The sequence below is a fragment of the Anopheles arabiensis genome, chromosome 2 (assembly GCF_016920715.1).
Source record: "Anopheles arabiensis isolate DONGOLA chromosome 2, AaraD3, whole genome shotgun sequence".
NCBI lineage: Eukaryota > Metazoa > Arthropoda > Insecta > Diptera > Culicidae > Anopheles > Anopheles arabiensis.
Window position 1 is genome coordinate 111705479 of NC_053517.1, and position 14677 is coordinate 111720155.

Sequence of the window (14677 nt, forward strand, 5' to 3'; positions counted from 1 at the left end):
GTTGGGTTTGTATGGCGTTTGGTTTGATATATTTAACCTCAAATTACTGTTAATCATCGGGTGTTTAGATTTGTTTTTTTTTATTATCCTGTATTCGTAAACAGCAACTTCATTGGACAAATCAATGATATCGTTTGTGTCGAGGGTGTTTATTAAGGATTTTGTATGATCATATAATAATAAGCAATGAAAGTATAAAAACAACAATTGTGTATGAACTGTCTTTGTAAGTTCAAACAAGAATTTTTCGTGTAATCAACACTCGAATCAATCACACAGTATCCATTTGTACCATCCATCGCCGCGAAATCCGTTTCAGGCGTGTTGTCTTGTTGAAGACATTCTGTCTTATTTTGAAGAAAGAGCAGAAAACAATATCGCAAAATGCTTTGCTCCGGTTTCGAATGTTGCCTAGTAATCATATTTATCGTAATATCATAATTTTTATCATAGTGTGTCTCTCAATATCATCGACCACGACTTCCCTAGACTGGGGAACTAGTTTTGCAAATTGGAAGTTGTGCAGCACACAAAGATGCTCATTAGTATAGTACCGTACGATGTATAATTCGCGTATATTAAAACGAAAAACCCTAAAGTTCATAACCAATTTACCTCATCTGTGTCACTTCCCACGAGAAGCAGGTCGAAGGGTATGGCTGCTACCAGATCTATCAGAAACCATCCGCTCAAATAGTGAACGGCGATTCGTCCCGGGTGGGATACTACCTCGTCCTGCCCGTTTACGAACGTGGTTCGGAAGTTAATCAGTATATCAACAACGAAGGTTACGTCAACTGTAAATAGAGGTACATAGTGCGAGCGAATAGTTAGTATTGCATGTTTGTGTGAGTGAAGGATTGGTTTGGTGGTGGTTTACCTATTAAATCAATTATCACAATTGGATCATCTGCATATTTTCGATTCTTTCGCTGATTATAGTCCGGCTCGCTGAGCAGAAATGCGGCCACATACGGTGTAAATATTGCTGTGTACATAACTAACAACAGGATTATCCAATCCCAGACTGCTTTGAAGGGTGAGTAGTGCAGTATTGTCCATTTGTGAACACGAGGACTCTGCAGTTTGTACTCCGGCAGGACGTCAGCTCCCAGTGATAGAACCTGCAAGTACGCGCCATTGAGGCGACCCGGAAAGAGAAGAGAGAAAAAAACAACGTTCCGAGTGTAATTAACAGCAAAGTCAAGGGTATCTCCATCTTCTTCCGGCTTCGTTCGCAGTCCGCATTAACCGGTCGCCGGTGGCGGTTCGCGTGGGATTTGATATGGAAATAGAATTGAAATATTGATTCACAAAGCTCTCGATCATCATGCTAGCTAGCAGCTGCACCAAATCGTACACACGCTCATTGTTCCTGTGCTTTAGTTCTAGCCTCGCGATGACTGCCGAGGGAGAGAGAGGAGTTTCGGAAACGGTGAAGTTACGTAAACATGATCAAACATTTCTACCAATATTTTAATGCTATAAGGCTAAAAGTGCAGCAAAAGAAAGGGGAGCGTTTTAACTGTTCGATACACACGAGCTCTAACGCTGATGTGTCCGCGGCATGCTCTCGAAAGTCTAGCGCGGCCATGCCATAGCTGTTGCGTGCTCGTTGATAAGCAGGGTAGCGGATTAATAGCAAAAACTACTCAAACGGCCATGAAATGTTCGTACATGTACATGAGGTTCGCACATGAGACAGGGTGGGTAGGAGGTGGCGGAAGGTTGATTGGGCAAACGTATGTAGCGCTGGAAAATGCTTGCTGATACTGCTAAACGGCTTGATACGCGCGGAAAGAGCAGGATAAGCGGGATTGGAACTGGAGCATGAGCAGAATGATATAATTACCTCTTTTCCCAAATTAGCTTTGTCGCCACTGAGCCCATTGAGGTTCAAATTGGAGTGGGTGGATATATGGTTTTCAATTTTGATCTGATTTTTCTTTGAATCCGAACTGAGCCGAACACTGGACCATTTTTCTTGCGCCTGAGATGTTACAGCGGAGCAAAGGAATAAACATAGCATGTCAATGAGAAGAAGGACATCAGAGGGACATTTTTGTTTAACAGCGGTCGATGGAAGCTTCCAAACATGGATGCTTCCCGTTCTCGATAACCGCAGTATTGCTGTGAAGTTTACACAGACCTGTAAATTTTGGGGAACAGATTTGTTGCGATGTTCATGGCTTAGCTTCGATTGGCGCACAAAGCTACGGCAGGATTTGGTTTTAAACGCAGAGTCTAGGCTAGTCGCGGTCGATGAGCTCGGCTTAGCTCCGATCTCGTTAGTCGTTACTATAAGCGGTATGTTGGTTTGATCCTGACTGTGTGCTCTATTCATCTTCATGACACACGATGATAACGATCGTTTGATTTTCCTTTCTTCGGTGTAAACCTTATTCATATATGCTTCCTTGTGCTTGGACCGGTTTCTTGAGTAGAAGGCGCAAAAAGCGCACGCACCTAAGTGTAACTTCTTTGTTGTTTCTTTTTGTATTCACTCCTCAACTATGTTGCATTGTTGCCACACAGTATGGGAGTGACAGGCAACTGACCTCACGACAAAGTGTCGTGTTTAGTAGTGTATCACTAACACCAATACCACCACAATCGGAAATGGTTAAATTGAACCAATTCGCCTCAATTTGGCATTTCACAGCCGCAAAGAATGTCACGAAACAGGGTACGGAAAACGTGAAAATCCACCCTATTGCAAACGGTCAAAGTGTTGTTCGTTTTTGTTCTGTTCAGGTTTGTATAATAGTACCTGATGCATGTGTTCATGTTGCGAGAGAGAATTTTCTACACACTACTACGAAATACATCGCTCTCCTATGCTCTGCATCTCATCCTCCCACACTTCCACACACATAAACTAACGCACGAACATACACAAACACACACACACACATACATAAGGGCGCGCGCTTCGGCGCTTTCACTCCAAGTTTACTAGAGCTACAGTCCCAACGCTTGATCCTAGGATTCGTAGAAACGTAAAATTTTCCTTGCATGCGTTGGTGTGGATGCTCGGGTGGGAGCTCTCGCGTATTGAACTGTGCCGTTTCCGTTCCGCCTCAATATTGAAACACTACTATAGGGACGTTCAGAGGACGGCACTGTAGAAAAATATGTTGTAGATAATGCGGTCGGAGCAAGTTACACTTCGGCGAAGAGTGAATGATTATTGATTTCTCAATTACACACGCGATTTCAAAAGTAGTGGGATATAGATTTTATGTTGTTATCGTCGTGTGTCTTTGTCGTCTTCGGTTTTAACCATTCTCATCATATTTCATTGAAGATGCGCAATACTCCTAAATGGGACGGTCAGATATGCTGGACTTTCTGGCAGCGATTAGAAGGCTCCCAACACTTTATGTGACAAACCGAAACCGACATTAACGCGACAGTATCCGATATTGCTTGAGTAAACACGTGAATGGGTTAGATTTCCGTACTTTACTATACTACACGAGTATTTTTTTACTGAGCTAGCTTCACATCGCCGCAATTGTCTAACACTGCGGGACGACTCATTGTAAAATTCGCGTCCTCGCGCTAACGATTCTCGCTCTCCACTAAAACTCATCGTGGGCCTGGGAGAAACATCCCTCCATGGTTTGCGCGAGATCCGCGTGGCTTTAGATGTGTGTGCAATCGACACAACGTGTATCCTTTGGCAGCGCTCAGTCTCCGGAACTGGGATACGTCCTCTCCCGAAACCGGGGCCAACTCGTGACGGTATTGCTAAGGCTCGCTTCTATGTATTTGTTTACCGTTGCCCAATGCACAGCGAAGGATGTGTATGTGAAATGGATGAATGAGAGTGTATTGTACGTATGTGTGTTTTGTTGTTTGCTCTATCCTCTCATCTAGGTAGGACAAAAAACACAGAAAATATCTCTGGGAATCCCTGCGGCGACAGCTCGAATGCAGCGAGGGGGGGAGGGGTTTAGGAATCATCACACGGGGTATTTCGAGGCACATAAAGAACAAACGCTAAAATTATTTATTTTTCAATTGGCAAATGATCGCCGTAAAAGCTACGTATACGGGTGAAAACGTAGAAGAGTGGAAACTAGATGGATGGGACTGGCTGTCAAAAGTAGTGAGCACATCATGTGTCACCTGCCACGTTCACGAACAGATGGTTTGTATTAATCAAAGCAACCGGTTACGATACAACTGGGAATTATTGGACGTAAATATAATTAGGACAACCTGTGCAGCCCACCAGCCAGCAGTCGCACCTAACTAGTTTAGGAAATATTTATGATCTCTCCGGAACGTATCATGAGCGAGCACGGCGTGTTTTAATATTTACGGGCGTACTAAGCGAAGGGATTGAAATGGAAGTCGTGACCTGTCCCAAAGAAATTCAATAATTACTCCATCGAGCCAGCAATACCTCCAGCTACGAGAATATTGTACGCTACCTTAGGAAGCGATTTCCATCTTTATGGCATGATTTTCACATCCTTGAACTCGCTCGGTAATGTTTGCTAAGTTAATACGAGAGTACAGCATATTTTTACATTCACCGTTTCTAGCTCGACGACTCGACGGGAATATGTAATGAGCATAAACAGTTGGGAATAATGTACGTCACTATTCGCTACACCTAGAAGGTTCTACTTGGCTAATGCATTGATCGGAAAAAGCATGCTGAGAACTTACTGTTTCCACCGGCTCAGGGAGTATTTTTTCGAACTTGTGCCCCAGTAGAGACTCCTTCGCGCCCTCGGTAGGCTCCGTGTCGAAACTGTTGGTCTTATGTGAAACCTTGCGCGATAGCGGCGAGAACTTGGACCGCGACTTTACACTGTTGGCCTGCGAAAGTAACGATTTGTCCGACTTATTGTCAAAGGACTTCTGCGCTTTCGTCGTGTAGCACAGCCGTTCGGATAGGGCACTGTTGAGACTCTTCATAGAAATCGGCACTATGTTGGGCGTTTCGATGATGTTTACGATCCGATTGTCTTCGTCTGGAGCGAGACATTGATTCTTGCGATGCACACTTTTTCCACTGTCTTCACAGCTTTGCTCCACTGTTGCTGGGACGCCTATCGGTAGTTGTAGCGTATTCGGTGGGTTTGGGTTCGGGCTACTGGTAGAACATCCGCAAGTTTCTCGGTTAGCTGGTTTCACATGCACGGCATGAGCAGCTTTGCGTAAGTTGGAAAGTATAGTCTCGGAAAGGCTGCATAAGTTGTCCACCGGCTGCTGGTGTAGCGGTTTACCGATCGGCCCCAATCCGGCCGACGGATGAAAGCACATCCCTTTCGGAAGATTTGAGCAACTTTTCGTGGTGAAAGACTTCTGCGACAGAAGCCAGCAATCATCATTATTGGTACCCGACTTCAGCCCGCCCGGCCCGTTCATCGCGCCCATTATCCTTCGCGCGCCGTTGAGAATGTTCAGGCTTGAGAGCATCGATAGAGTAGACTTGTTGATGGGTGGCGTAAAAATACAGTTCCCAGAGGAATTGCGGCGCCTTCGGACGTGCTTTCTCTGTTCCATATAGTCCTCTAGCTCCCGTTCGCCATTGCTACCCGAGGACAGATCATCGTAGCTGAGCGTTTCGCACTGCCTCAGCAAGCTGTCCAGTTTGCGTATTTCGGACAGTTCGACGCACGAATTAGCCCGCAAACTTGCCTCGGACATGATGTTGTCAACATAATTTATCTTGCACTCTGTTGATGGTGTGCCACTTACTCTTCCATCGCGCGTCCTTCGCGCCAGCTGAACAGTGTCGCTAGTTACGGTAAGAAGGACCTGTTCAAGAGGCCATAAAGGTTCAATATGTATGAAAACGGTGTGCAAGGCAGGCAGTATGTTTGTAACAGTAACGTATAATTCACTTCACGAATATCGACAGTAGGCGTATACTGCACACTAATCACACCAAACCACCAAAATCCAGTGACGGAAAGCTTCTGCCAACACACGAACTATTATTAGGCTGTTACTACTACTATACAATGCTATCGTCGAGAGCTTCAATTGAGGGCACTTGGATGGCTGAACACGGGACACAATGTACTGATTTTTTTGTATGTATTGAATGTTAGCAGAAACAACATATCTACGGGAAACTAGATACCGATAGGCAACAATATTATATAATTATGTTTTTCGATATGTATGCTGCTTCGAATAGAATGGGCACTCGGGATACGAACGTGAATTGCGAGGAAACGGATTCCCAACAGGCTAGGGAAAAAGTGTATTCGCTACTTTCACACTCTCTCCTACCATTCAAGCACGGTTTCGCTCTGGTACTACAGACTAGCGGGATACCGATATTATGGTGCGACTGCGACACCTACCAAGCGTTTCGAAGGCTTAACTTCCACTAGTGGCTGGCGCTGTCGGGAATAGTCCTTTTTGCACTTGGATTTGAAGAGGGAGTCGAAGATATTCGTGTCCTTCCACCTACACACACCTTTACGCGTCTAGCTTGTAGGTCGGGAAAGGCTCGGCATGAGAGGGTGGCGTGAGATAGCATCGTGGAATGGGTTCGTTCCAAGAAACATGATTCGTTCTCTCACTGGCGCGTGCTCAACGAAACGCAGCGTCTTCTCTACGCGGCGTGGTGAGCTAAATCTCTATACAAGTGAAACATACATTCATACAGGGACTCAGGAACACAGACACACACACCCACACACCCACATACACTCCCGTGAATGGGGGCGCCTAGTGTTTGACGGTGTTGCTAGAACGGAGCACATAGACATGCAAAGCAGCAACTCACTCTACCTACCGTCGGTGTGATTGGCGTTTGCGGGTGCGTAGAGTGAAAAGGACATCCGGCTAGCGGATCCGGTGTGTATAGCGCGTAGTAGACAAACAACTGCCAACGAGAGAGCATAACAGGTGTGATGGACAGAAATGAGTGTGGCCCGCGCTGTATCTCCCGTGCTTTGCTCCCTAATACTCATGGAGAAGGCGTTTAGGGGCGAGTAGGGAAAGGAGCGTACCTTTATTTTCCTTTTTTGGAAAGAAGGGGAACAGGCCAAACACCCGCAGTCACTCACATTGCTCTCTGGCAAACGAATTCGGTACGATCTCAAGCTCCTAATAATGATTTTACATAATCAAACAGAACAGCCCGTGCAATCAAGCATAACAGGTGATGAAAGCACACCAAGCATCACAGATATAGAGCAAGAAGCGGAAAGCAGCAGGCAGAGAAGCAGACGGACAGGCAATTGAAGCATCTGGGCATAGAAGCAGTTGTGGCTAATAAATAGCGTTACTTTTTCTTTCAAGCAGTACGATGCAAGATAAGAGCATAGCAGCGTGCATGCACATGCACAGGACGGATAGATTCTTATTCGAAAACGTTGCAAACAGTGTCGACACATTGACACAGAAGGTCGTGTCTTCTTACCTGAGCCACCTTCTCTCCCATGTTAATGGTCTGCCTTGTACCTTGGAAATATTTGCCAGAGCCATTGTCCTGCGTTTTATAAATAATTTTTGAAGTGAATAAAAACATAGAAAGCGGCAAGTCCGGCAAAAGCCAAATCCATTGGGCAATAAAGTGAACAGGTACCTTAGCTTTGAGCGAGTCTGAAGGCACATTTGAAAGTGATGAACTGGTCCTCGCATCCTGAGCTGCCGCAGCTTGCTTCACGGGGACTGTTTTGTACCGCTGCAGGTCGCTTTCTGATGAGACGTAGGGAAAGTACAATCGTGCATTATGATTTACGGGACCTGTGTTGGCGAAAGGGACACACACGCAAAGAATATTCGATTAGTTTGCTACCAGAACGCACTTTGCTCAGCGAATAATAAATAATCCAATCGAAGGAAAATTTAGTAAGTTTCGTGTTGTAACAGTGTGTACACACTACTTTTGCTATGCCAAACTGCAGCGTATAATAATGAACGACAGCGCCGCATTACCACATAGCTAACGATCAAACGAACATATACAGGCCAGGCGTATGGATGAAACGGGATGATCTACTCTTGATCGAACTGCTCGAACAACAACCATTCAACAAATTCTACATGGGTGGTGCTTTTTTCACATGCATTTTCTATATTACAGTGTGAATCCAAGTGTTTGGCAAACATATTATTTTTGATACAGCCATATCCCGCACTACGCGGTTTGATAATATCACATACGGTTGATCAATTATTTACGAGGTGTGCAAATGCTGAATTTAATTGCATTTCGGAGTATTTCAGTGTCCCGGAAAATATCAGCTGATGGATCCATGAACTGCGACGAGCGGGATATGCTTGCATTTATTTTGGAATCTACTGCATTATATTCATTCCTCCATAGGACTTCATGAGTGTTCGTTTTATTAATACAGACAAATTGAAACCAAATCATTAAAACTAGGGTGCGTAAGCTTTCCTTACAAAGCAAAGCGAACCATTTAGTTTATCGTTTGCAGTGCACTTTCACTATTTCAATCAGCCAATCTTGTGTGGCTTATCTAGTATAGTTTGGTTGATTTAATGGCCCTCGAAAGCATACAACATATACATTACAGGGAACAACGGGCTATTGTTATATTACGAATGAACAAATAGAAAACACACTGTTTTTGTCCTAGTAACCCGAAAGCGTATCTCACAAATAACCATACAAAGCAAGAGCGAGAGACAGAGAGAAGAGGAGAATGTTGAGATAGGAAAGAACATTTAAAGCTTGTAGACAGAGACGGCGAGGAAATGAATAAACGGAGGCGCATATGGACACAGGTATTACGGGAACACGTGTTGTTGTTTTACGCAGGCATAACAAATATTGTGATCGGAACCGTTACTCACCTCGTGGGATGGCGAATGTTCAGCAACAATAAAAAAAGTTGATTCTTGATTGAATATTATACAGTTTCAGCCAGCAAACTAAAATAATGAAAATTTTCAACAATAGCAAATATACCCTCCATATGAAGCTTTTACAAATAGTAATATTATTTTGCAGCTGAAAATAGCAGAGTTTGATTCGAAAAACGTTAAGTGGAAATAATAAAACAAAAACAAAACAACAAAACAAAAAAAGAAGTGGAAAGCTCAACAAAATTAAGTGAATTTGTTGTAGTAGTGTACTTTCTACAATATAGCAAAAGGCATGCAGTTAAGAACAATGAAAGGTTGAATGTGGTTGTCCTAACATTAAGACGACGGTTGGATGAATAGTAGATATACAGCATGATATATGTGGTTTAACATGTTTGTAATGATGATTAAATAGTATTTGTTTTATTAAATTATCTACAAAACACGTGAACAATGCGTAAAAAATGCAATATTAATGGCATCAATTAATTGACAGCTGCATCTTGATTTACATCTTATCTAGTAAGCAGCATGTCGGTGGTACGATTGGCGGAGTAATGGAAAGCGAAAATAGATGGTAAAATTAGGGTAGATAGAGAGAGAGAGAGAATGAAAGAGACATATATAGGGATAGATGTATGGAGAGACAGAGAAAGAGAGAGATGTAGAGAGCAGAGAGAGTTAAAAGAGGATTTGCAAAAAAATCTAATTGTCAATCGAGTATCGGTTCTAATTTTGTGCTGTACATCGCGACAGTGTAAAGAAAGAAAAATGTTGGCTCGTGCTTCCAGTTTTGTTAACATTCGCGGGCTGTCGCGAAGTGCTTTTCAATTGCCAAAGGCTTTTTGCGTTCTTCGCAAAAGCAACGAGAGTTTAAACTGCTAGCGAAGAAGGTGCATTGACCTAAAAGCATAAACGGGAGCTGGTTGGTATGCGCTTGATGACCTATTCTGGTCTGCTCGCCGCAAATAATGTTTCAAATGATGCCTACAAGCAACTGTTGAGAAATGTACGCAAGATTGTCAGAATATTGTTGCACGTTGCAGGTGGTATCTGTATCATCTTTATGCAGATTTTTTGCATAATAAAAATGTGTCGAGCTTGTTATGGGTGCCAGAGCTGTAGAGATCAGTTGTAAAAATGTGGAAATGATGTTTTGTTCTAATTTTCTTATACGCAGGAAGTGTTGCAGATTCATACAGAAAATGTGGGTTTACCTCTCATGAAATCATCTACCGTATGGGCACGTTTTTCTACGAATCCACGGCTTGTTTGGAAATGTGTATTTTCGTAACAGCGAATTAGCTTAGCGCTTTCCACATCTACAAAGTAACCAAAACGTTAGGTTTGTATGAAAAAATCCACAAAGAAATGGGCAGCCATTGTAATCAATGTCCCATTTAGGTTCCCGCACCCTCGTTAGCTACGGTATAGAAGGTGCATTAATACAAGGAATGTTAACCTAAAAAGAATAATAGATCAAGTCATATCTGAATAATTTAATGCATTTTTTTGCCCAGGCTGAAGAAAGTGCAATGGCAATGGTGTAGTTGAACCCGATAGTATAAGAAGCTGCTAGAGCAGACAATCCACTTTCAACAAAGAATATCAACAACAAACATATTTGATCAATTATCATTTATAACAAAAATGTGGCTTAGCATTTCGATGCTACGAAGCGTCAATGTTCCAGCCAGCAGCAAAACATGTCTGATATGCACTCTAGCAATATCCCGCCTTTTAGTATCAACAAATTTAGTTTAGACATGATGTAACGTTCATTTGTTCGAAAAGAATGTGATTTCTTTTTTAAATAAGTGGAGTTTAACCATTTCGAACGGAAAGGAAAGAGTTCTGATAGGGAAAGCAACATAAAGATTAGAAAATCTCATTGTGAGCATTGTGATAGAAATAGAGAGAAAAGGAAGGAGAGAGGGAGGGAGAAAGGAAGATGGACAGAAAGAGAGATAGATAATGAGCAAGAAAAAGAAGAAGAAGAGACACAGGAATGGGAGAGAGTAGAAAATGCGAAAAAAGGGTGAATGGAAGATTTGAATGTGTAAGTAAAACGCACTTACGTTTTAATTGCGCTTCAAAATCTAAGCTCTTAGTTTGCACAAATTCTGGCTTCATATCTTTCGTACTTTGTTCCTTGCTTTCATCTCTCGTTGTTTGCGTTATCTGAAAGGGTTTAAAGCAGAACAGGAAATGAATCGGAAATTCGGCCCATTTTCACAAAAGGAGGGTTCATTCCTCGTACATCGGGAGCCGTTATAACAATCTCTCCTGGTCCGCTGAGTGTATCGATATCATGTGGGAGACAGTCCAGCTCCTTTGTTCTTGTCAGGGCAGGCGTTGACATGGGTGCCCAAATGTTGGCTTCCACTTTGAGGACTGTATTCTTGTTAGCAGGACTGCTGCAAAAGGTAACCAGCACGTCTTACTGTAGGATCACATTAAACAACGAGGATGATAGGTGATGATAGGTACGTACCTCTCGATGTGATGTTTCGGTGCAATAATCTCGTCCTCATCTTGTGTGGCATCGGAGGGAGGGGTCAGATATCCTGCCAGACGTAGACCTCGATCACGAAGGGCTATGTGACCGATTCTAAATGATTGTCGAAAACTAGCTCTCGCTTTGTCAACTGCAACGAGTAATACAGATTCTAATGGTGCGGTGTCAATGCCAAAAGTGATACAACAATCATACTTACATTTGCTTAGTTTAACTTGTTCGATCGGCTCTGGGTTAGATGGATTTGATAGATCCTCAAAGTTTATGATGAATAGAGAGATGTCATCGACTTCCGAGCGGATTGGAGCAATTACTTCCGAGCATAGAAACTTCGTACCTAAGATATAGAAACAAAAGTGATAAACAGTCTTAAACGTTATTTATCATTTTCGTTCATTCACCCTAGCGTGTATCTTATTTAAGAAAAGTTGTTCAATATTTGATTACTGATGAGCGAATAAATCACCAATTGAGTGATTCACCGTGCCCGTTATTTTATTAGGATAAAAAGTTTATTACTTTCAGTCTACATAAATGCAATGACACAAAGAAAACGCGCAAAGTTCCAAACCTTTGTTGCTTACACTGAAACATGCAGTGGCATAATTGCAGAAAAGAAATCAGGTTTAAACAAAAATTTACTGCACTTCTTGCATGCTCGAAAACCAGTATACCTTTCTTTCATTAAAGATAGTGGAACAAATAGTCAGGTGTATTTTTTATGGCTTTTTAAAATTTATTACATACTTCATAACAAATTAATGAACAACGATACTGAAGAGATTTGAAAGTGGCTAATTGTTGACATAGCTTGAAGAAGAAGCCTTTGGTAATAATGATGTGTAGCCCGTTGGGCCGTTGGTCCTGGTGGAAAAACAAAATATGCGTTTTACCACATCGAAAAACGACATGTTCTCCAGATCGAATTCTTCGTGCTCCCGGAAAACACCGCTAGAGAAGTCATTAGGACTGATCGGTCCAACAAACAGTCGAAGATCGGACTGTGGGAAACCATCCTTGTAATACTTCTTGATCGTATCGTACGCGTCCATAATGACGGATATGAACAAAGATAATACCACATATATATAGAGGCTGGTAAAGGAGTACAGATAGATTCGGCAAAACCACCACAGCATCAATGATTTTTCCGACATGATCGAGAAGGTTGCAAACATATCGTCACCGTTGATAAGAGCGAACAGACACTCGGAGGTGGTAGAAAGCGAACGAAACTTAATGTGGTACGGTCCAAGCACCAGCCATCCACAGAAGGTGAAGCCAGCATAGATTAAAAGAGCACAGAGCAAAAATCGGCTAATTTTAGGTGCAGCCTTCTTCAGTGTTAGTATGACGACATTGTACGTTTTGAAGAATCCAAGGTAACGCAAAACACCGAACCAAACTAACGAGTTGCCCACGCCCAAAAGCAGGGAGCAAACGTTCCAGTCGTCTGCAATAAAGTGCTTCCTTTCAATCTGCTCCTTAAGTGCCGATCCAATAATAAGCAGTATGTCGTTGAATACGATCATGATGTACCACATGTTGACGAACTCCCATTTGCCTTCGCAGCTAAGATCCTTGCCATAGGCTTGCTTGAAAAAATCACAAGTAGTCAGCCGCAAAATCTGGGCACGAAAAATTGCACGTGCACAGAGAGCAAACGAAACCAGACATATCACGATCACTAGAATGTTCAACAAGCTGCGCAGTGCGTCGTCTATTTGTGAGTTTTTGATAAACTCTACATCGCCGTGGCAAACCAACCGTGTAGGTTCTGCTTCCAGCCGAAGTACCATTTGGCCATCGTGGTCTTGGTTGTTGAAGAAAATCATTATATCGAAACGATAGCAATCGGGAGCTGTTATTGGCCCCGCCGCCTTGAAGTTAACAGTTTTGATGGCAAATTTCAATTCCGCCTTTACTAACGCCGAGAAGTTGATATGAATATCTTTATCGTGCAGGTACGCCTGGCTCCCGTTTGTGGTCACGTTCTGATACAGATCCACGCACAGTGTGTCAATTTCCGGGTTAAATACGTAGCTTTCGTTAAATCCAAAGATAGTACCATCCTTGTATCGGTACAGACACAATCGCATGGGTGCCATCGTATTGTCCTCGGTTGGGAAGGAGTAGGGCCCGATCGCCTGAGGAAGGTTTGCGTATCCTGCTGCAGCGTAATCAATCGTTTTGAAGAACTCATCGATCATGTACACCGATAGCGGGCCCGTCTCGGGTGGATAGTTGTTGACCTCCATCGTGATATCCCAGCCGCGGAGGAAGAGGTGTGAAAAGGTGACCGTGTTGTCCCATGTGTAGTTCACGTGCGTGTATCGCGAATGCGCAAAAAGACACAGTTGCAGCGTTACGAGCACTATTTTGATAACTTGTACCACAAACTTGTAAGGGAAACGTCGCTTCGCTTCCCATTTTTCGATTGGATTCATGAAGAAAAACTGCAACTTCCGCCTCAAACGTTCTTCCATCTCGTTGATGCGGGTATCCTGCAGTACGGGAGACTCAACGATGCCCTCGTCGTCAGTTGGTTCCTTTGTTTCCACCGCCATGTCACTGTTGCTTCTGGTTCGCTGGCTCGAAACGTAAGGGCGTATGGGTCTCATCGTATCATCGAATTGTACGTTTTGCGCTCGGCTAATACCTCTGTCTCTGGATACACTACTTTCTTCTTGATCACCAGTCGAGATAGTGGAGGATGAGTAAACACTACTCATTGCAGCAGTATAGATTAACGCGTAGCCAGCTTCTTTTTTTTTGTTCTCGCTTATCAGTTAGGTTGGAATGAAAAGTAAACAAGAACAATTGTGATGATACTGTCAACGGCAGGTTCTTGTGTGATTCACTGTTCTATCCCGTTTTCTATGTACACCAACGCAAACGAATTTTTCGAGCCATAGGAACTTTAGAACTCTTATAAAAGTTGTGCGTTGATTTGAATTGGTTTCATTTTTACCAATCGATACAGCTTTTCTTCGTGACAATGAATTTCTCTTCTTGGGTCATATTTATGTTGACGAACAGTGGGTGTACCATTCGGACAAGAGCGCAGAAGTCAATGTGACGTTCGGTCAAATATAAATAGAAGCGTGAGAAAACTATGGGCCCACTGCATGCCAGATGAACGAAATTTTTTGCCATATTTTCCAAATGTTCGTGAAATATCCACATCGCATGATACATTGACTGCTGATTTATTATATTTACAAAAACAGACATAATTTGCGCGATTTAAAGATATACTATAATGGCATACCATTTCAATGGAAATATATTCTGAAATGTTATGTGAGAGCTACCACTGTGCATAGCCATAATTGTGGCTAA

The 14677-nt window shown here is 42.8% G+C and overlaps 2 protein-coding genes across 15 annotated transcripts in view; both read right to left on the minus strand.

The window, feature by feature from the left end:
• LOC120908670 (potassium voltage-gated channel subfamily H member 6) overlaps nt 1-14677 on the minus strand; it is a 28423-nt gene that overhangs the window by 8429 nt on the left and 5317 nt on the right. For 9 of the 14 annotated variants that reach the window (XM_040319898.1, XM_040319900.1, XM_040319899.1 and 6 more), the window contains 10 exons: nt 11535-11672; nt 11312-11465; nt 11078-11234; nt 10896-10998; nt 10035-10139; nt 7568-7728; nt 7403-7471; nt 4684-5781; nt 881-1124; nt 616-797 (listed from right to left, as the gene is read on the minus strand). In XM_040319898.1, the coding sequence (XP_040175832.1) occupies nt 616-797; nt 881-1124; nt 4684-5781; nt 7403-7471; nt 7568-7728; nt 10035-10139; nt 10896-10998; nt 11078-11234; nt 11312-11465; nt 11535-11672 (2411 nt within the window). The remainder of the gene's footprint in view (nt 1-615; nt 798-880; nt 1125-4683; nt 5782-7402; nt 7472-7567; nt 7729-10034; nt 10140-10895; nt 10999-11077; nt 11235-11311; nt 11466-11534; nt 11673-14677) is intronic. The other 5 variants (XM_040319904.1, XM_040319908.1, XM_040319907.1 and 2 more) reach the window with 5 other exon arrangements.
• Nucleotides 12047-14391, minus strand: LOC120908673 (mucolipin-3-like). The gene has a single exon (XM_040319921.1). It carries the CDS (start codon nt 14065-14067, stop codon nt 12130-12132), a length of 1938 nt encoding a protein of 645 aa, XP_040175855.1. The 5' UTR covers nt 14068-14391; the 3' UTR covers nt 12047-12129.

What these genes read in the sequence shown, in the direction of transcription:
- LOC120908673 (XM_040319921.1), bottom strand. Translation starts at nt 14,067, where the DNA reads ATGAGTAGTGTTTACTCATCCTCCACTATCTCGACTGGTGATCAAGAA.